This window comes from Solea senegalensis, linkage group LG14 (genome assembly GCF_019176455.1).
Source record: "Solea senegalensis isolate Sse05_10M linkage group LG14, IFAPA_SoseM_1, whole genome shotgun sequence".
Lineage (NCBI taxonomy): Eukaryota > Metazoa > Chordata > Actinopteri > Pleuronectiformes > Soleidae > Solea > Solea senegalensis.
In genome coordinates, this window is record NC_058034.1 from 17,240,679 (window position 1) to 17,262,515 (window position 21,837).

Sequence of the window (21,837 nt, forward strand, 5' to 3'; positions counted from 1 at the left end):
ATGTTTAAATGACATTTCGCCCCTCTCTGACGTACGTGCACAGCGATACGTGCTGCGGTCCCTTTAAATCCAATCACCCGCGTCCCAAGTTAGGCGGAAACAGAGACCCTTTTTTCCTCTATTTAAGCGCGCCAACAAAGACGGTCACAGATCTGTCTGTGGCACTACTGCACACACTGTACAAAACACAGTCTGTTGTCCGCTCGCCGGCGCCGGTACAGTCCCCCGAACAAAATGCCAGAGGAAACGCCCGCCGCCTCCAGCTCTGGGAGGTAAGAGTTGCTTTTCATTTGTCTCACTTGCCACTAAAGCTTACGGTGGGGAAACACAGCTAGCTAGCATTTAGCTCATGTGCGCTAATGCTGCCGACTCTGCTTTTTATATATTCGGTATGTGATGTATATGGGTTGTGAAACGTGCAGCCACTTTGTTGGCGACGCGGTTCAAGGACGATAACCGTAAACGCCGTGGACATGATTTCAGTTCGCCAACACGATGCTAACAACAACACCGCGTAGCTAACGTTTCCTCACGTCAACTCGCCGTGTCAGTCGTGAAACGATGTAGGTCAACAATGGTTGTGCTTAAGTCTGTAGTGAGGACACACATGCACACATTGGGTGTTGACTCGTGTTTGTACTTTTGCAGCGTGGATGAGAAGCCGTGCTCATCATCGTCATCGGCTGCAGCTGCTGCAACAGACAGGTGAGTTACAAGCGACATTGCATCTGCTTGCACTGTTTTGCGCATGGTATACACGTGTCCTTTTAACCAGGAAGGTTTAACGTGATATTTATTGTAACTTACTAACTTTTCTGTTTCGGTAAACTTCATTTAAGGGACGAATTACAGATCACACTACAGTTTACGACACATATTTATTTTATACAATACCATTGATGGGTTATTTCCCGTGTTAACATATTCTAAGTGTATAAAACGGAGCATAAAGCTTTTTAACCGGCAAAGAAAAATCTGCCCCATGTGGGTTTCGAACTCGTAACCTTCAGCTTTTTAATAGACTTCAAAGGACCAAATCGTGTTCATGGTAGGTGCTTTTCTCAGGCATCTTAACTTGTGTTAAAGTCAAGTCTGATCAAATTGTGCAGAGAGGTTGGAAAAAATTGTATGCAGACAAAGTATTTATTTCCTTTTTTTTTTTTCGTCAACCCTCCAGTATTGAAGTCATGGAAGAGGCAAAGAAACTGATCGGCACCGGGAACCGGCATCTAGTAATGGGAGATGTTGTTTCTGCGGTCGCTGTTTTCCAGGATGCCTGCAGCATGTTGTGAGTACTTGCTAGTATAACATCACTCTATATCAATAAACTTTTCTTGGGCTGCCCATTCATTTTCTGATTTTCATCTTCAAGTTTGGGCTGAAATGTTAATTGAAGTGACTTCAAATCATGCGTCACCTTCCCACTCTTGATTTGTGTGATTTAGTTTGAGGCTGTACTTTTGATCCATTCAAATATTTGTCCCATTAACACTTGTGTCATATCAGAGCTGCAAAGTACGGCGACACTGCAGATGAGTGTGGCGAGGCCTTCTTCCTCTGTGGAAAAGCCCTACTGGAACTTGCCAGGTTGGTCAACCGCACATGCTCACAATGGAGTTATTTTTACTTGAATATGGTTATACTTGTTTTCCTCCTAAAATTGCAATTGAGCTTCTGGCTACTCTAAATTGGATACAGTGACTATGTTGATCCTGGCACATTTTCCAGTATAGGAATGGTTTCATTAATCCAATGGCATTTTCTTATGGTTTTGAATGGATTTTTGTTAGGATGGAGAACAGTGTCCTTGGTAATGCCCTTGAAGGAGTCCCAGAAGAATCAGAGGAAGAGGAACAGCCCCCAAACTCTAATATTGAGAGTGCCTCCAACCTTGATGGTATACATCTTTTACATTTTTTTATTCTCACTGTTCATTTCATTAAAAGTGATGATAAATGGTAAAAACAATGTTATTTGATGCGATGTACCAGACTATATATTTGAGCCATTTTACATCTGCAGCCCCTTTGGTAAATTTTGAATTTGTGTCTGCTTCGACCTAAATTATTACTCAAAATGTTAAGGTCATATGGCTCTTTTTAGTCGACTCATCGCACCACTGAATATTATAGAATTTGTAAATTGTATATCTACAACTACTCTACTGGTTTTTGACACTGGCGCAGAAAAAACTAGAGATGAGCTCCGAAAGCAGGTCTACGACGCAATGGCCGAGCAGGAAAAGACTGAGGCGTCTGACTCGAAGCTTGAGAGTGCAGAGGTGAAAAAAGAAAATGGTGTGGCAAAGTCCCCGGTGAAACAGGTGAATGGATCAGAGGGAGGATCCAATGAGAGTTCAGCCCAGGGAGCTGCAGTGAATGGAGTGGAGAAGATCCCAGGTGTTCACGTCAGTGATGAACCTGCTGCCACTAGTGAGTCTCCTGGAAAGAAGACTGTGACGGAGGAAAAGCAGAATGGAGAGCCAAAACCAAAAGATGAGGAAGCAAAGCCAGAGGCTGAACAAGACGGGGAGGAACCAGAGGGCAGTACATCTCTGGATGCAGAGCACTGCTGGTGTGGATGGGTGTAGCACAAACGTGGTGTTTAATTTTTAGAACTGGAACTGTCTTAAAGGGTGAAGGGAATCCACAGGAGTTTATGTAAAGTGCACTTGTAGAATGTTAACTTTTGAGCATTTGTCAGTTTTACACCAGAGTCTTGTAAAAAATTAAGGTGTTATGTTGCTTCAACAGATGATGACGATGACGATGATGATGATGACGATGAGGAGGAAGAGGATGGAGAGAAAAATGGACAAAATAAGGTTTGTTCCCTCACACTTTTTTTAATTTATTTTTTTTATAAATGAATGATGTTCCATGTTGATCCTGTCCTTGACCCTCAGGAAGAGGATGAGGTTGGGAACTTGCAATTGGCCTGGGAAATGCTGGAGGTGGCCAAAGTCATCTACAAGAGGTAAGGACAACATTGTAGGATGAAGTTAAGGTGAACAAAGACATGAAGTACATCAGCGTCTGTCTCCGCCAAATGTCAAGTTACCTGGGAAATGCAGCCAAGCTTTATAATAATAATCTAAGCCCTGCTAGCGGATGTGACTGTTTTCCTTTTTCCACAGAAAAGAAGGCAAAGATGAACAACTAATGGCAGCCCAGACATATCTTAAACTCGGAGAAGTCAGTGCTGAGTCGGGTATGTTTCGAGCAGCCGACAAAATGACTTTTCTCAAATGTAATGGTAGTGTTACCTACGAACTTTAAACTGCTTCCACTTATCAAAGCCAAATGTGTTCCCTTCTTCAGGTAACTACCCCCAGGCACTAGAAGACTTCCAGGAGTGTCTTGCCCTGCAGCTGAAGCACTTGCCTCCCCACAGCCGTCTGCTGGCTGAAACCCACTACCACGTTGCCACCACACTGTGCTACATGGATCAGTACAGCCAGGCCATCCAGCACTACAACAGCTCCATAAAGGTCATCGAATCCCGTCTGGGTAAGGTTTCAATAGCTTGAGGTTTCCCAACTGTGGCTGTGTTGCACTTGAAGCCAATTAGAATTGTTTGGTTTGGTTGAAATGGACATTTATTTATTTTTTTAAAGCAATTGCCACAATCCTAGTAGATTAATGGGTTGTTGCAGTAAGGTGGCACCTCCAGTGGTAAATGCTCCTTTGTAGAGTTGTGTTAATCCTGTTGGTCTTTTGTGTCTAGCCATGTTGCAGGAGATGATCGCTGCAGCAGAGGGAGCAGATGGGGCTGCAGAAGAGAAGAAGGAGCTGGATGAGTTGACACAGCTTCTGCCTGACATCAAAGAAAAGGTGGAGGATGCCAAGGAGAGCCAGAGAACAGCTGGTTCTACCTCCCAGGCCATTCAGCAGACATTGGTGGGTGCACGTCACATCATCCTCCACGGTTTAGACAACTTTTTTAATGGGACTGCGTATTTGTGTATATATTGTCGGGATCGATGCCGGCTCTGGGTAACCAAGCAATGTCTTGTAGGGCGGGGCCTCAACCTCCTCAGCATTCCTGTGTGAAAATGGTGGCGCTTCATCCTCTTCATCAGCATTTGCAACAGCAAGTCAAGTGAGGACATGATATGAAAAATGTTTTTCATAATGGATTAATCTGTCTTTTGATTAGTTACCCAAACCAATTTCAAATGTTTGTCCACAAACCAAAGTTATTCAGTTTTAATGTTTTGTTATGGAGCAAAGAAACCAGAAAATCTTTATTTAAGAAGCTGAAATATCAGAGCTTTAATTACTGGGACTGCTGCTTTCACACAAACACTTGAAACACTTTAATTTTCAAAGTGGATATAATCGACTAATTGTTGCAGCCCTAAAAGAAATCCCAACCTAATACGACAAATCACTCAAACCCACATGCATGTGTTTTCAGATTCCAGTTAAATCATCAGCCAAAGGGTCGTCATCCAAAGCAGTCTCCGATATCTCCCACCTCGTAAGGAAAAAGGTACACCAACTATTTCTTCTTGCTCGTTTGCAGGTTGAACCACACGAGAATAATTAGTCTTTGTGACTTGAACAAGTTGTAATCCATCAAAACTGACAACATACCAATCAATGTTGTAGGGTCTGTCTGCTTGCTTGCCTGCTCTGGTTGTGGTACTGTCGTTGTGGCTTTGTGCTGTTGTGTCTTGTGCTAGTTGTAGTGTAGCTGGGGCATGTGTCTGCATTGTGGTAGAGCTTATTATCTCAAATTAAGTGTTATTTTGGGCTGAGTTGTGTTGTTTTTTTGTTTTTTTTTGCATGATTCAGTAAATTATGTGTGAGATCTGGTGATGGCCGAGTCCAGTTTCAGCTGTGAATGTCGACCCTGAAAGGTTGTTTGTGTACAGAAGACTTCAGCCTTCTCTCTCCACCCCCCCTTGCCCTGGTCTTATGTTTCTACACAGAGGAAACCAGAGGAGGAGAGCCCAGTAAAGGACACTGATGCTAAACAGGCCAAACAGGAAGCCTCAGTTAATGGCAGCGATGACTCCAGTGCCAGCAACGGCAATGGAGTCAAGGAGGGAAAAACACAGGAGGCGAGTGGATAGGCTTACGTCTTGTGTGCTGGTTAATGGTCGGACTAGGCTGTGACCATGCTGCCCTGTCCAATGGGAGTGACGGAAAATGTGCAGTGGTTACAACATGGTTTGTCATGGAGATCCAGTCAATCTAATTTAAGATTAGGATTTTTTTTTTTTGTTGCTAATCCCAAGTGGACTTGCTGTGCATGCAAAGGTAAAGCTCCCTCTATAAGCCTTATCAGAGCTGTAGGATGGGAGGAGTTGTCCAATGTCATCTCTTATTTTTGGGAGAAACTCAACTGGTCTTTGTTTGAGGTAAAGGTCTGTACACTTCACATCTCTTTAACTTTCCCTCTGTCAATGAGAGGAAGAAAGTCTTGCCATTTAAATCATGGAGAACTCTTAAAGAGCCATTCCTGACAAACCAGCAATCTGACCGCCTCCTCTGGGCAGAGACACTGCTCAGTCCCTAATTGTTTGTTGTCTTTGCTCTTGCTATTCTGATAAAACTGCTTTGTTTCTCTCAGGCTGCCAGCCAGTCGGCTTCTGTACAGTCCTCAGCGTGAAGGACCACGAGGGCCTTCTGATCTTCAAAACCAGCACAGCATGCCTTTCCAACCCCTGCTCCACCTTCAGCAAACTTGTTTTTGTAAATAAGATCCGTTTTCCTAAGATTTTGTCTGTCCAGTTTTGTATACTTGTAGTAAAAAACAAATAAAGGATTTGCAAATGTAAAATGTTTTAAGTGCATGATTTCATCTTTTCTTCTTTTTTTTTTAAATGGTATTCATAGACAAAACATACCTTGTGCATTGGGGGGGAAAAAAAACAATGCTCCCCAAGCTGCCACATTCCAACTGTATCAAAAGGAACACCAATGCCTAAGATGAGACCATCTTTATTTGCCCCTGAAGACTTGAAATCCACATTCTTTAGAGTTAAGTGTTTGTATTTACTCCCTCTTTAGAGGTGTCTTCTCCTTGGTCCTTGGTCTTTTGGGGTCAGCCGGGGGAGACTTGTTTTATCCCTGTGGAGCTGAAACTAGCTGAGCTAAACCTCCATGCACAGTTGCCTTAAGTGGTGACAGAAGTAGAAGTACAGTAAAAGCAATGGCACAGGCATCTTTTCAACTCGATAGTGCTATACAAAGAATTTGAGGTGTTGCCTTTTGTAAACATGCCATGTGTTGCACTTCATCCTGACACAAAGTATGCTACTGTTCTAGAAGAGTTAACCTACGACGGCTAGATATTTATAGTGCCTGGTCCTGCTTGGGTCAGGCTCCATGAGGGTCTGCACATCTTCGTCTCGGCTGTTGACCAAACGCATGCACAGCTCCATGTTGCCCACCTAAGTTTGAAAACACACATCCATATACGCAAAATGTGTAATTAATGATTTCCTTGCTGCTACAGCTCAGTATGGAGGTCTTCATACCTGTGGTATTGTATTGAGTTGGGTGATGTTCAGTGAGGGTTGAACAGGCAGACAGCGAACTGGCACCCTCCAGTGGCCACTATGGAGCTGTTGGTGTTGAGAAAATACAAGCACATGCTAAAACTGTTAATATGACGACAATGTCTAACCAGTTCAGAGTTTTAATCATGTAAGTTCTAATATTAATTTAGCTTCATGTTATAAATTAGATTTTGTCTCTAAGTTATAGACAAATCCACAGGTGTATTTTAGAATCAATTTCAACGTTTTTGCAGTATTTTACAGTTTGACATCGACTTTGAAGGTGAACCTGATTGTACTGATCGAAGAGTTCCACACATGTCCAGCCAGAGGACGTCAGTTGAACGTCCTGGTCGTGAACGTCCAGATCGTGCGCCGCCTGCATTTCCACCACCAGGCAGAGGGAGGATGATGGCTGCACCCTGCAGAGAGGAAGCTTAATGTACATGCGTGTAACTAGGTAAGAGGATGACAACAACATGCCAGCTGTGGGAGTAATGTGTGGTTTTGGGATACGGAGATTTGGCCTCCTCTCAGGGGCGTGTACGTATCTGACAAACGTACTGTATACTTAATCTCACGCCAAAACACGAGAGAGTGTGGCTGCCAAGGAGAAGTGAAACACAAAAGCAAGGACCTACACTTATACCCATCACTGTTACACTGTGTTCTTACACAAACACAGACACATACATAGCTTCCCCACAATATATTGTATTTTTATACATTTCAAATCTATGTAGACAGAGGTAGATAGTGAAAGTGTGTCTGCTCCATGCAGCAGCAGCAGAGAATCATCACATGATGAGGAGATGGACTGTAAGGACATTAAATATGTTAAAGTATCCTCCCTTTATGTAGAAACATTTTTTTTTGCAGTGTCAGTGAAGGCAGTTTTTCAATTTTCTTCAGCTCTGGTCATGTGTTATTGTCATTTTATAACTTAATACAACAAATTTCATACATATTTTGCTTTAGAGCAACACTAGGCAACTTTTAAAACGTGAAAATAACAGCTTTATATCAGAATTATACTTAAACTTTTATCCTTGCCTGCCCTTGAACCTTTGTGTATACATTATGTACAGGGTAAGGTGGAAAGAATTAGAAGTCATCAAACATCCCGTGAAAGTATAATGTTACTTTAAAATGCAACTTTACTGATATATTACACGCACCAAAATGGATTTTATTATTTTCTATTGTGTCACTTCCTTGGGAGAGTGAGCTTACTGGACATACAGGACATATTTTTGGACACAAACATAGATAAATCAATTTTATTTGGCCAATATTCTTCAATATTTCCCCCAATTATTTGTGTATTTCCTTCTGACCACATCGTTGTCCTCTGTACTGAATCTGTTTATTGTGGAGATTTAAGCTCATCATTTTCTTCCTGGCGGCCCTACCTGGGTACAGGCTGTTTGACTGAGAGGAGGGCGTAGTTCCCTGGGGTGAGGCTGTGGCTGTAAGCCGAGGAGACCCCTGGGAGACACTTGACAGGGGGCAGCGGAGTCTGTGGTCCCACTTCCACACCCTCTGAGTAGAGAGCCGCAACCAAACACAATGCCTTCTGAGAGGCAGTGACTCCCAGAACCAGGTCAAAGAAAATGACGAAACCAGCCCTGAAAGACCAGAGAGGTTTATTTACTGAGCTACGTATATCAAAAACATGTCATATTCATGTAATTTACTCACGCTGGGTCATAGGGAGCTGGACCCAGAGAGTCCACAGGGTCCAGGATGTGTCTTCCTGATGGAGAAGAGGAGGACCTTGCATGGAACTGATGCAGATATTAAGATTTTTACCAAATTGTGGCAAACACTACACAAATGATTCCAAAATGAGGCCAAAAATGAAGTAATGTACCAGTGAAAGAGCAGTTGGAATGTGAGTGTTGGCTTGGAGCGGCGGTGGTGGTCGGGGAGGTGCAGGTGGAGGAGGTTGTCTACAGGGCCTGGGAGCTCCTCTGCTTCTCCCCACTCCTGCTTGTAAACCATCAACCTGCTGGAGAGTCTCCCTCTGAATCAGCTCAAGCTCAGTCCTCAGAGCTGCTGCACAACACACAACCATAAGATATCCGACTGATGGGATTCTTTTAATTCACCTAAGTCAGAGTTTGATCATTTGATTAATCAGCCGAAATGTGCACCTATAAAGGAGGACTTTTACGACTGTGGGGATTCACGTCATGAGTACATTTACATTTTTGGCTGTTGGTGGAACAATTTGACATGTTTTTGGCAACTAACCAGTAACTTCAGCAGGTTGAAACTTTATTTATCTGGTTGGCACACAAATGTTGTTTGCATAAGATAAAGAAGAAAGAAGGTTCCAGAAGGCTGACTTGTTGATTTGAGTTAAAGGCTTCAGCAGCTATCTACACTAACACAGATGTTCATATCCCTTTTAGGATGAACTGTAATAACTTTAGTGATTTCATCCAGCATCATCTTTTGGTCAACATTTGATCTTGACTTTGTAGACCCAGACTTTTTCATTTCAATAACACTGAGGACATATGACACAAATAAAACAAAGGACCTCAATTATGTTTAAGTATTTCAAAGAAATGGACTGTCAGCCTTCTGCAGTAAGAGGTTTTTGAGTGTATTGTCCAACCTTCATAGTTCTGGTTTCTCTCTCGGGCCCACTGGATCCTGAGGATCTCCTCCTCCAATCTCTGGTTCTGCTGCTCCAGAAGCAGCAGCTCCCAAGTCGTTCCTCGCTGGGAGGCTTCTCTTGTGGAATCAAGGATACAGTGTTCTGGGTCTTAATTAATTAAATCAGTTTACCCTCAGTTCTGTGTAATAAATTTGCAGCAGGCGGTTACAGAATCATCATTTTTCATGCCCCTCAAGACAATTTTCTATACCGGATCATATGGAAAGAAACACTGGACTAGGATCTAAAATAGGAAAGCTGGGCACATTAAATTGAATAAACTAAATAAAGGCAGCTGTGTTGACAGAAAGTCACACAGTGAAAACACATAATCTCTCTCTTACTCTTCCTCCTGGCCTCGGCAGATGCTGTCGCTTGGTTCTTCTCCACACTCTGGGCGTCTGTCTGCAGGTCAACCATCTGTGCAATGATGCCTGGATCTGACCCACCTGAGTGCACGTATGCCTGACGCAGAGCTCTGCAACATAGACGAGATGTATACCCTCACACAAAACTATAACACAAAGAAAATCACATTCACATGTAAACAATCAGACAGAGAAGACATGGGAACAGTGTGCTTTTGTTCTTTCCCTTTCAAAATGAATGTGTCTGGATACGTGCAGGTTTCTACTTTATCTGTGCAGAGAGAGGACCATCTGCGGGAGGAACGAGCTTGGAGTTGTCCTGATGCATCTTTTTACGCTCGCTTGCATCCGGCTGATCAGCAGGTACAGAAGAGACCTTTTGCGCGCTGGAAAAGGAGAAGAAAACAAAAAAGACAAAACACAGTAGATCATCTAAATTATATCATTCTGTGACGCCAAAGGAAAGTCTCCCATGCAGCCAGAATCCACCTGACATTACGAAATGCAATTTATTCAGCCACAAACACTGCACTAATAAGAAATGACCCAGGCTTAATGAAATACATAATTGATGTCTAAGTCGTATGGCAGCAGCAGCAGCAGAAAAAATATTCCTCCTGCACGGACTTCAGCATCTTTACACAATCATCTGTGTCAACAAAATTCTCCTTAATAAATAAACAAAAGGCTTGTTTTAGAAACTCTGTGATGTCGTTGCACTTATGGTGCAAAATAACCATGTACAGTTTTAAATACTGATGTTTCTCCCTATTGCACTGTTTTACTTTGCACTAAATATAACAATGATTCTAATTTAAAACTAGAACTATAGTATAATTGAATATGTTAATACCAAACAGTGAGCATCAGAACCTTATACCAGAAGTTCTGAATAAATATTAAAGCCCACATAGACCGGAAGCTCCAATTAACGCTGCGTTTGTGTGTGTATCTGCGTCATTACCTCGTTTATGAAACCCTAAAGTTTCAGAACAACAGTTCAGCCACTGCTGAGAAAATAGTGTTGTATTGTTTTCCTGGGCTCTGCGAAGTGGATCGGCATTTCCTTAATTTGATGTCGTCATCAAAAATCCTCACCACTCCTCTCACCACCGTAGCGCCTCCTGGTGCGGGCACTAGTCCGGGCACATCCGGTTGCGTACATTTAACCGCAGAAGAAGAAGAACTACTCTCGTTGTAGCTGCTGAGATGCAGAGCATCCACCGTGCCAGAGGGGGAGCTGTGTATCTGAGAGCTGGCCTATCTATTACGTCACTTCCAGGTACCTGGCCAATTACAGGACAGTGGGAAAGCTCTCGTTGGCTGGCCAATCACAACACAGTCCACATTCTAGGGGTGTGGTTTTGGTCTGAAACATCGCGGAGGAGATAGTGAGGAGATATTTTGATCGGCTCGTTTGCAGTGATTAGGAGGTTTTTAATCATGAAAACAAGTTCATATATGTAAGTAGACCTCCATAACTAACATATATGTGTGATACAAGCATTCGATGTCCTTTAAATAAATAAATAAACAGCAGTTGATGACGCCAACAAGTTTAGTTAGTGGAAAATGAAGTTACTGGGTTACAGTAGGCGATTTCTGTTGGACATTTATTCAGCTTGGACCTCATGTGTTTTGGGGTTTTAGTTATAGACACCGTTTTCCTCGTTTCTTGTTAGTTTCCTGTTTTACTTTGTCACTCTTCCTAGTCTATGTACCTTGTTTAGTTTTACTTCCTCCCCTCTGATTGCCCGGATGTGAATCACCTGTGTTCAATTACCCCTGGTGTATTTAGTCTCTGTGCTCCCCCCCAGGTGTCTTTGGCGGTTCATCCTGTTTGTTTCATGTCGTGTGCTTTATCGTGCGCCCCCATATTCTCAGGTATGTCTCTGTCACCATTTCACTTTCACCTTATCGAGCAATTTTCCTTTTTACCTTGTGTGTTCAGTTTCGTTTTCGTTTAAAAACCCCTTTAGAACCATGTTAAACTAAGTCATACAGCATAAAGGGCAGACCTGTGAGTTACACAGATAAAAGGTGTTGTTACAGATTCCACTGAAATCACTGTAGTTGGTTCTAAACGGAGGCCGTACAGTCAGTCAGCCACTTTTAATACTGTGATATTTACACACACTTACTGTAATGCATGCAGGTGTTCAGCAAATTGTTGTAATGTTTCCTCGTTCCGTACACTCTCAAGGTGGCTCGTGTTTCTCTGCTCGCCCAGGACATTTAGCTGACGGGCCAGCTCTGAAACACACACACCACATTTACATCAAGTGACATTTTGAGACTTTCTGGCCTGTTCTGAGGCTCATCTCGTTTTTGTTCTTCACCGTCTCTTTGCTGCTGCAGCTCCTGGTTGTGAGCTTGTATCAGGGCCACTTGGCGCTCGTGGAGCGTCGCCATCTCCCTCATCTCCTTCAGTCTGTCACTGTGACCCATATGGTGACGTCTCAGCTGACGGTTATGCTCCTAAAAGGATAGATGTATGTACAGCGTTGCTTCTTAAACACCGTCTTTTTTCATTCACCCATGAGACCCAGCATCATTAAATTGTGACCTCGCGCTGGTACCTGATATAGGAAATGACACTTATGGCACATAATCATAAATTAAAATGCCTATCTCTAGAGACTTTGATTTACAGTTAAGTATACAGTACGTGGACAGATGGAGAACCTTTGAATCGTCGATATCTGTGGTCCTTTTTGAGCCGTTTGGAAGATTGTTTTCCATGGACGTCCTCAACCTGTAAAACTAAGAGAAATTGTGTTCTATTTGAATGTAATAATAGGAAAATATAAATGTGTGATACCCAGCAAACCTCCAGTATGTCCTCACTGACCTAAACATAGTCAAGCATGCATTTTTAATCAAAGACCATGGAATGCAGTGCTCAGTGTGTGTATCTGTGTAACTTTTTTCCCTGTGATCATCTCTGCAAGAAAATTGGACTGTCAGCTATACTGGCACATATGAAGAGGCTCAGCGTGTTTTGGTTGTTGTCTTTGCTGTAGTGCAGAGTGACTGAGGTCTGGTTGGAGCAGTGGCTTTCTTTTATATGTGTTGATATGAAATGATACATTTATGATGCAAAATGAATCTATTAATAATATAAACCATACAGAAATAACTTGATATTAAGTGGTGGGCTTGTGGGCAGCGAGTTTGAGACCTATTTAATATATTCACTGGACCATCATATATATATATATATAAACAATAGGATGCACCATCTGTTTATTATTGATAAACATTTATAGGTTTAAAACATCATTTTACAGCATTTATATAGTACACTGTAGACTTTATGTATAAACTATAGCAAACTAACCACCTTACTGTGACTGGATCAGGTGTTCTCCTCTGTGTTGTGTCTGCACCTCCTCCACTGACCTCGGTGCTGATGCAGAACAGTGCTTTATGTTTCTCAAACAACCCAGCAGAGCGAAACACCATGTTACAGGCGCCGCAGATCCAATCCTTCTCCATCTGTTACCAAAGCTGGTGATAGTGATTGACTACGTCCATAAACTGGAGTAGACTAGGGAAAAACACTACACTTGTTCCGAGTTGAGCGTCAGGATGAGTCAGTTTGAAGCTGTTGAACGTGTTTGGGTTTTTCCTCATGTTTGCTGGTAACTGTCACCATGCCAGTGACTCTGTTGTCAGTGTGTGGTGATTTCTTCTGTCAGTTTTACACACAATACACACCGGTGACTCAATCTCGAATAAGCGGTTGATGGATGGATGGATGGATGGAGATATTGAAGATAACATAAATATACTTCATTTTCCATCAGTGTACAAACACCTGATTGTATGAATACTTGTTATTCATTATTTACTGTATATCAGTCAGGCTTCATATGGCCTCCATTCCAGACTACCCTACCATGTTTTACAATAACCCACAATAGACAAAAATAAACATCTTCTGAGTTTTAGATGACAGAAGTGAGATTATAATTAATATTACTCACATTTCCACCTATATTGTCTTTGCTTCTTTATTTTATTATTCATAAAGGGTAAGCAGTCATTGCTGCTCTGGATTACTTCCCAGTTAATCCACTCCTGTCACATTAAGCTAACACTTGCCCTTGTGTTTTCCTCTGTCTATTTGAATATTTAAAACTTATTTTTCTTTCCTTTTTGTTTGGTAAATTCTCAGACTGCCTTATGATCCGTCCCTTGAGTGAACTCTCGGTCTCTGCAGCTGTGAGGAGGAAGTCACACTTTGAAGCATCCACAGAAAAGTCCTGACCCTCAGTGAGTACATTCACTGCTCTATATCTATATATCTATATTTATATATGTATGTATGTGTGTATGTGTGTATGTGTGTGTGTATGTGTGTATGTGTGTGTGTAAGAAAAAATACCTTAAAGTCACCTTAATGACAAAGAAATACAACTCAACGTGTTGTAAATGTGTTCTCATCATAAGAATGAATGTATGTTCTAGGTTTTTAGTGCAGTTCTCTACAGAGACACTTCCCCATCAGGTCTGTCAGGTCAGTTCCTTTGAGAGGAGCTCGTCACATCTCAGTTCTCGGCTTCACAGAGAATCCTCTGAGCTGAAGTCATATCCAAAGCTTATGAAAACAGATACTAACCCCGTCTGTTTGTTTACCAGCTTAGCAGTTTTCAAATTCACTCCTGCCTTCTGTTCATCAGGTTGTGCTGAGCAGTGTAAAAAACATAACCATTTTCCCCATCATGCCCCTTTAGTTCTCTTTGATGCTATCCAGTATAAATAGTGCCCTCTGTTGGCAGCTGTGTTGACAATCTGCTTTTTTTTTTTGCAACTTCTGCACTGCAGTCACAACAGATTGTTGTCTAATATGCTGTGATTTTCAGAAAATATAGTGATAATTTGTAAATGATATCAAAAGCAGTCAATTTGAGACGAGTTTGAGTGCACGACAGTCGTTTCACCTACCTGTGGGTGAGGTAATTCGGACATACCTTTTATTGTGGGAGGTATTTTGAGAATCATTGTTGAATTGTTTGATATTTTTTTGCAGTTGAAAACATTATTATGCCTTCATGTAACTGCTGTGACTTTAGAGAACAGTTAACATGTAACACTGCATTTCGAGTCGACACAGAAATAGTCATACTGAAGCTTTGTGAGCATTCAGACGTATTTCTGAAATGAACTGTTGGTTCACAATTAAAGCATGGTGGTGTTGTGTCCTATTGCTATTGTTGTAATAACATCTACAGCGATTGAATCTTGAGCTGTGATCGGGATGTGACTGCAATATTCCCAGTGGCTTGTTTTATGGTGAAGTTCCTGCAAACAGTTGGTGTGCATTGCTTCAGAGATTAAGGGTTTTGGAACACGTTCATTTTCTGTACAGTTTCTTTTTAAATGATAACATAAAACTTAATGGCTCTTGCTCATGCTGTGTATTTGAGCTCCTCAGCTAAGTGTATTTTTTTTTAAGTTACTGTTACCTTTCAATCATCTCGAAACCAGACTGGTCATTCTCCTCTGACCTCTGACATCAGCAAGGCATTTTCTCCCAGAGAACTGCCGCTCACTTCAGACTGTTCTCTATAAACTCTACATATGGTTGTGCGTGAAAATACCAGTAGGTCAGCGTTTTCTGAAATACTTGACAACCGCCCTGCGGCATTCTGATGCTTGGTTTAAACTTCAGCAGGTCATCTCTCTCTCTCTCTCTTTCTCTCTCTGTATATCTAATTCTTTGAGTTACTGCAGCAGGGATTGGCTGATCAAGTATAAACAAGCAGATGAACATGTGTACCTAGTAAAGTGGCCTATAAGAGTATTTTCAAATATCAGACATAAAGAGATTTTGACGGTTGTAGTTTGACTCGTGACTGTTGCTGTGTGGATGCAAACACAGATGTATAATGGAAGAGGTTTGTGAATTCATACACGTAACATAAGGTAAAACCATCCCCCAGCTAACAATCTTTAGTTTTCAGAACGTTCTGGGAACATTACCTTTTGGTTGTGGGAATGTTCTCTGAAGGTTCCCCCTAGCATGTCTTGTGGTTTATATGGAAAGATTTCCTAACTTTCCCCAAACGTTTTTGGTTCTTTTGGATGCACATTCGGTTTTCCAGAACGTTCCCAGAACAATACTTTGTCACAACCTTTAGAGAACGTTCTTTTTTGGTTCTCAGAACATTCCGCTAACATTACTTTTCTACAAACTTTGGGGAACGTTCTCCTTTGGTTCCCAGAACGTTCCCCTAATGTTACTTTTCTGCATCCTTCATACAACCTTGGGGAACATCCTGGGAACCAAAAGAAAAACGTTACTTTTCTACAACCTTTCGAGAATGTTCTCCTTTGGTTCCCAGAACGTTCCCAGAACAATACTTTGTCACAACCTTTAGAGAACGTTCTTTTTTGGTTATCAGAACGTTCGCCTAATGTTACTTTTCTGCAACCTTCATACAACCTATGGGGAACATGCTGGGAACCAAAAGAAAAACGTTACTTTTCTACAACCTTCATACAACCTTTTGAGAACGTTCTCCTTTGGTTCCCAGAACGTTCCCCTAATTGCTGCTTTAAAGCAACAACATAATAATGAGCGAGTGAAGAATGCAACATCCATCTACACCTTTGAGAGAGAGAGACAGTTGAGAAACTTGAACTCTTCTCTCGCTCTCTCCCCCACATCCCTACACATACTAGCACTCATACTTGCCAGTGTGTTGCTAAGCAACTGTAAAATAAAGCAGCAGGCTTTGAAGTCAGAGAGAGAGAAAGAGAGTGAGAGAGAAACAGAGAGAGAGAGAGAGAGAGAGGGGGAGAGTTCACAAGTACTGCAATCCTGTACTGTTTGGCTCTGTGCGTGATCCCACCACAGCTCTCGGAACCCATCTGTGGATCTGCGAGGACTTGTGACTTCTGGTTTCTCTCTCGTTCAACCAATCGGCGTTGGCGAGGGGGGGCGGGCTTCGTGGTTCCCTAGGTTACCCATGTGATTGACGTCCAGCCTCCTGCAGCGGAGTGCGCGGCACTGTATCACTGATGCTCCTGCCTCAGCCCCAGAGACTGTGTAGAAATCTGGAGGAGAGGTAGAGGCAACACGAGAGCCAAGAGGAATGCTAATTGTATAAAGTCTGTCACTGTCGTTCTTCCTGATCTCTTTTTACTGGAAAGATAAAAGCTGGAATGCTGGAGGAAGCTGGCTAAAGGGAGAGGAAAGGAAGGATTCCTCAAGAAGGGGGATTTGTGGGTAAGAGAATCCCACATCACTTTTCACTGTCTGTCCCTGCTTCAGTCACCTGTCCATACCAGCACTCAATTACATGGTAACAGGTTTTCTTTTTTGTGTGTATGTGTGTGTAGGTGAGACAGAGAGAACGACAGCTTATGTGTATGTTGCGTGGCTTTTACTGTACAAAACACTGGATGCACCTTTTACAGTATCCGCTATGGAAAAGCTTTAGCTGAGTCAAGAGCTGCTGCTCTATAGGAGCCAGAATGATTAAAATGACACTGTACGTATATGAGCTGTGTGAGTCATTTCGAGGCTGAACAGCTGAGGCCAGGTTTTCCAGGCTTGTCTACTGTATCTGCATAGGAGGAGGAGTATTAATTACATAACGTTCCATCTATACTCCTGTATCAGGGCTGTGCGGCACCACACTGTCCCACTAGTCCGGAAAAAAATGAATGTGGTCTTTCTGTTTTCTGCTGTAACCTACAAATATGTAGAGACCGTTGAAAAGTCTGGACTCAGGGACTCCATCTTTATGAGTCTGCAAAGTATTGTGATGCGCTTTAAAAGCAAAAAAGAAAAAAAACAACTCGTAACTTTTGATTCCTCCATGTGTTGCGAAAAGTCATTAGAAGAGATGATGAGACACAGTTCATGCATTTGGTTCAGAATAGCTCTAAGTGCTTGGCATGCGTGCCAGCACTCTGTGCCACCAGGATTCCCTGAAACCTCCATCAGTAACCTCGGGTCAGGCGACAGCCGGCTCCTCGTGTCCTCAGGACTTAGCTCAGCACAATCGGGGACTCGTCTTCCTGCTGCTCTCCCCCGTAACAGTCTTCTGCCCCACCACCTGCGGACACACTTTTAATCTTTTGTTGATGGGGTGTAAAAGTTACATCTGTTGTTGGAGTTTTGTTTTTTGTTGTTTAGTTTTTGTGACACACTTTTTCATTGTTGGGTTTTGTGGGATGCGGAGAGCAAAGTTGGCATGTTGAGGACTTTATTATAGGTACACTGGACACTTAAAATGACAGGGATGGCACCTTGTGTACTGTTGTGCTGCTTTGTTGTGTCTTCATACCTTGGTTGTTTGCATTACTGTTGTCTTTCTACCATTTTGATCCAGTCTGGCCATTCACGTTGTCCTCTGGAATCAACCAGGCCCCCCCTCCATCAGTTTCTGACAGAGTTAGACCAGCCCGTCTCACACCAACAACCGTGCCATGTTCAAAGCCACTTAAATCACTTTTCTTGTAATGTTCAGTCTGAACTTCACTTGAACAAGTGTACCTAATAAAGTGGCAGGTTAGTGCACACTCCCAGTATATAAAACATTAGGGCGGCAACTATCCATTATTTTCATAATCTTTTAATCGATTATTTTCCTCGATTAATCGTTTGGTCCATAACATGTCAGAAAATGTTGTTCAGTGTTTGTCAAACCTAGAAAGAATGATGTTCTCAAATGTCTCGTTTTGTCCAAAAAAAAACCTAAATTATTTAGTTTGAGTGATTTTTTTGTTATACGGAGCAAAGAAACTGGAAGATATTCACATTTAAAGGAGCTGAAAAATCAGGAAATGTGTTTAATTTACTTAAAAACACTAATTTAGTAATCAATTAATAACAGATTACACGAGGAATGGTTTCAGCTCTATAAAACATAGATCAAATCTTTGATCGTTGTGGTTGGCTTGTGACTGTACATCTCCTTGCTGTCACATGTAAAAGCCCCTGATGCAAACACGGAGGTGCATTTTCATACATTTGTGTCTTCATAAATGAAACATGATCAAACCATTTTCTGCCTCTTAAATAATATCACGGTTAAAGTTAAAAGCTGTTTAACATACACAAACAGGGACTGTAATGATGTATTCTAATACATAAACAGTAGTTTTAATAGTTTAATAGACGTTGTTCTCCCTTTTGCAGGTATAACAGCTTCCACACTTCTTTTCCTCAATATATTGAAGTTTTTTTTTGGCATTTATGATGTCAGGCACTGACTGCTCCAGTTCATCCCAAAGGTGCTCGATGGGGTTGAGTTCAGGGCTCTGTGCGGGGCCAGTCAAGTTCTTTCACACTAAACTCTTTATAGTCCTTGTTTGTGGCCTTCCTCAAACTGCTGCCACACATTTGGAAGCATAGCATTGTCCAAAATGTCTGAATTCACCTGAAGTTAATACTTAACAGGTGTGTTCTGCATATTCTGACCACTGTCACTGATTTAGAGTGTTTCGTCTGTGACATTGGCGTCTCAGTCTCATGGTTTTGATAGTAAACATACACTTTTTGATGATTTCATTACACATTATTATAAAACAGACTTCCATTTCTGCGTGAGAGGTCAAAACACTCATCCACAGGGTGAAGTCTACCCAAGTTAACCAACTGACAAAATCCCTAATAAAAACAAATAAATAGAAATGAGAGAATTTGGTGTGTTTTTTTTTACAGCACAGTTGGGACCTCAGTCATTTAACAACAGAGTCTAAAACATGCTCCATCAAAATGGAAGCATGGTTCTTCCCAAAAGTATGAAATCTTTTCAGATTTTTAATAGTGGCTGTCATCACCTGTGATTAAATGCTTTTTAAGTGGATGTTTTGCTTCCTCTGCCCATAATCGCATCCTCCTCCTCCTGACATCTTTATTTGAGGCAATTTAATATGATCCTGTACTGGCTCTGCATATGAAACTCTCACTCATCCTTCTTGTTAACTGCAAAAGAACTCACACTAATAGTAGCCTCACAGGTTTTTCCACATTTTTCTGGGTACCTATTGTAAAAGTGTGGACACACTTTTTTTGAAACTGTAATATGTCATCTTTACGACTGCAACTTTGATCCTCAGTGCAGGTTTAAATCAACAACACAAATCTGTCAGTGAAGGTGGGGTGGGTGGGGGAGTTAATCAGACATTCCATAGCATGACATTAGCTACAGTGTTGTGGAGGTGTTTAAATCTCATGCTTGTCTGCTGGGGCTCGCGTAGGAGGAAACATCTCATCTTCACAGCTCTGTGTATTGCACATACAAAGCTTATGAGTTTGTTTCTGCTACATTAAATTGTATGCAGGGCTTGCAGTGGCAGGGTGGAGGAGAGAGAAAAGGGGGAGGAGGGGGGGGGAATGGCAAATCAAGGCCAGGAGCCAGATTTTGATCCCACAGCATCACAAGTACATGGCATTCACCCCAGCCTACAGATTCACAGGGATGTCCCACAGCTGAGAGCTTCTTCCAGCCAAGAATATACAGTCTCATCAGTTTGATCACAAACCCCCGAGCTCTGATGGCAATCCTCGTGGGTAAAGATCAAGACTGGAACTGATCATGCTACAGCAAACGTCTGTTGTAATCACAGAGCCCACAGTGTGTGTGTGACAGTGTGACAGCATGAAGGTGCAAAACTGTCACTGATGCCACCTTCCTTTCATTTCCCCCGGTAACCTGCGTGATAATATTCAACAAAGTTGAAATGTATTTAGTTCTTAATTGTTAGGACATTATTGAGACATGCACAAATGATAGGTTACTCAAATTTAAGGGATGAAAACATCAATTACAAATGGGACATGCAAACAGAAATCAAGGAAAAATGGCGGTTGCTGAAGTTACTGTATTTAGCTGTATTTAAGTGCTTTTGTCCATTTTAACTTTCAATATCTGGCAGTTATTTACAATTGACTGCATGTTGAAATAGAGTATGAACAATTTAAAGTGAAGAAAAACACTGTAGTTGAGCTTAGTTACATTTACAAATCAGGAGGTTGTAATTAATAGAATTAATGAGCAGGGAATTATCACTATTTATGCAGGGACGTTTACTACAAGAAATTGTTATTGGTATATGATTATTGTTGTGTTTGATTATGCTGTCGGATTTTGCTGGATTCACTGATAATCCAAAAAGAACATAATTCCTAATTCTATCCCTTAGTCAGTAAACTCTTCATATATACAAGGGCTTGCAGCCTATAGTAAATACAAAAAACACTATGTTATGTTCGTATTTCAAAACAAGTAAGAAATAACAGGAATTAAAGGTTGCAACTTGGATCAGTCGCCATGGTAAGAGCTCTGCCGATGTAAGCCCTGGGCAAAGACACTTAACCCCTATGTTGCTCCCGACGGCTGTGTGAATGGATATGTGGTAGAAAAATGTGCTGCACATACAGTAGATGCGGTATACCAGGTGGTGACTAAAGTTGTGTGCACATTTTGATTCTCTTTAACTTCATTTACACATCGTATGAACAGACCGCGTTGCTCACCTGATCTGCTCAAGGCAGACTCGGACATATTCTTTTTTGCCACACAATACAGCAAGACACATAAATGAACAGTTTTTTACACATTATGATGACATGACAGTGACTTGGCTTTAGTTGTGGTCATTTCCAGCCACTCTGAAGCATTCTCTGCAGATACTGGGTTTATGCAACATTCAAGATCACATACTAATCCAACTGACAGCGGACACCCTCCCACAATTTTATAAATAAACCGAATCACTCCAGTAACCAAGGAAATAGTGCAACATATCTAAATCCCCCCTCCCCACATTATTCCCATGAAAGAACAAGTGTAGTAAAAAAAACAGAAATAAACCCACTATGAAAGCTGTGAGATTAGGCAAAGGTGGAGGGATTTGCTTCTGGTGCTCCGCTGGTGTCCAGGTACTGTATGGTCACTTGTGGTTGATCGGTTTTGACAGGACTGCGTGGGATCACACAGAACAAACTGGTAACACTGTGTGCTTCTCATGCATGACACATCCAGTAGCTGCACTGGTGACTGGGACGAAGAGTCTTTACTGTCATATGCACATCTGAGCAACATTTATGACTGAGTTGTTTGTGACATTGGGACATGTGTCACAGCAGACTTAATGATGGTTGATTTCAGTGTTCCGTCTTCAGGGCCACTGGTATTGCTACGTGGAATATGTGAGCAGCCATGGTGGGTCGAGCAGACATTTTTAAAGGTTACAATTTTGAAAAATCACAGGCGTAAATAATCGACAAATGAAAAAAAACTTGAGACGCTTTTCACTGTCCCTCA

At 41.8% G+C, this 21,837-nt stretch overlaps 2 protein-coding genes across 4 annotated transcripts; one reads left to right on the forward strand and one right to left on the reverse strand.

Annotated features, from left to right (window-relative positions):
- Positions 1 to 100: 100 nt before the first annotated feature.
- LOC122781144 (nuclear autoantigenic sperm protein (histone-binding)) lies at positions 101 to 5,790 on the forward strand. Of its 3 annotated transcripts, XM_044044674.1 has the most exons (15): positions 102 to 272; positions 649 to 705; positions 1,178 to 1,288; positions 1,507 to 1,587; positions 1,791 to 1,897; positions 2,187 to 2,543; positions 2,754 to 2,824; positions 2,906 to 2,976; positions 3,137 to 3,210; positions 3,321 to 3,509; positions 3,727 to 3,899; positions 4,018 to 4,101; positions 4,420 to 4,494; positions 4,937 to 5,068; positions 5,581 to 5,790. In XM_044044674.1, exons 1-15 carry the CDS (start codon positions 235 to 237, stop codon positions 5,617 to 5,619), a joined length of 1,659 nt encoding a protein of 552 aa, XP_043900609.1. In that variant the 5' UTR covers positions 102 to 234; the 3' UTR covers positions 5,620 to 5,790. The 3 variants fall into 3 exon arrangements, with proteins under 3 accessions (XP_043900610.1, XP_043900609.1, XP_043900611.1); XM_044044675.1 differs by lacking the exon at positions 4,937 to 5,068 and having other exon boundaries at positions 101 to 272; XM_044044676.1 differs by lacking the exon at positions 2,187 to 2,543.
- A 145-nt stretch (positions 5,791 to 5,935) lies between these two features.
- Positions 5,936 to 13,164, reverse strand: ccdc17 (coiled-coil domain containing 17). The gene is made up of 13 exons (XM_044044677.1): positions 12,891 to 13,164; positions 12,233 to 12,310; positions 11,887 to 12,025; positions 11,689 to 11,800; positions 9,814 to 9,933; positions 9,524 to 9,657; positions 9,138 to 9,287; positions 8,385 to 8,569; positions 8,213 to 8,298; positions 7,924 to 8,139; positions 6,801 to 6,933; positions 6,491 to 6,577; positions 5,936 to 6,403 (listed from the first exon to the last, which is right to left on the reverse strand). Exons 2-13 carry the CDS (start codon positions 12,287 to 12,289, stop codon positions 6,284 to 6,286), a joined length of 1,539 nt encoding a protein of 512 aa, XP_043900612.1. The 5' UTR covers positions 12,290 to 12,310; positions 12,891 to 13,164; the 3' UTR covers positions 5,936 to 6,283.
- Positions 13,165 to 21,837: the final 8,673 nt, after the last annotated feature.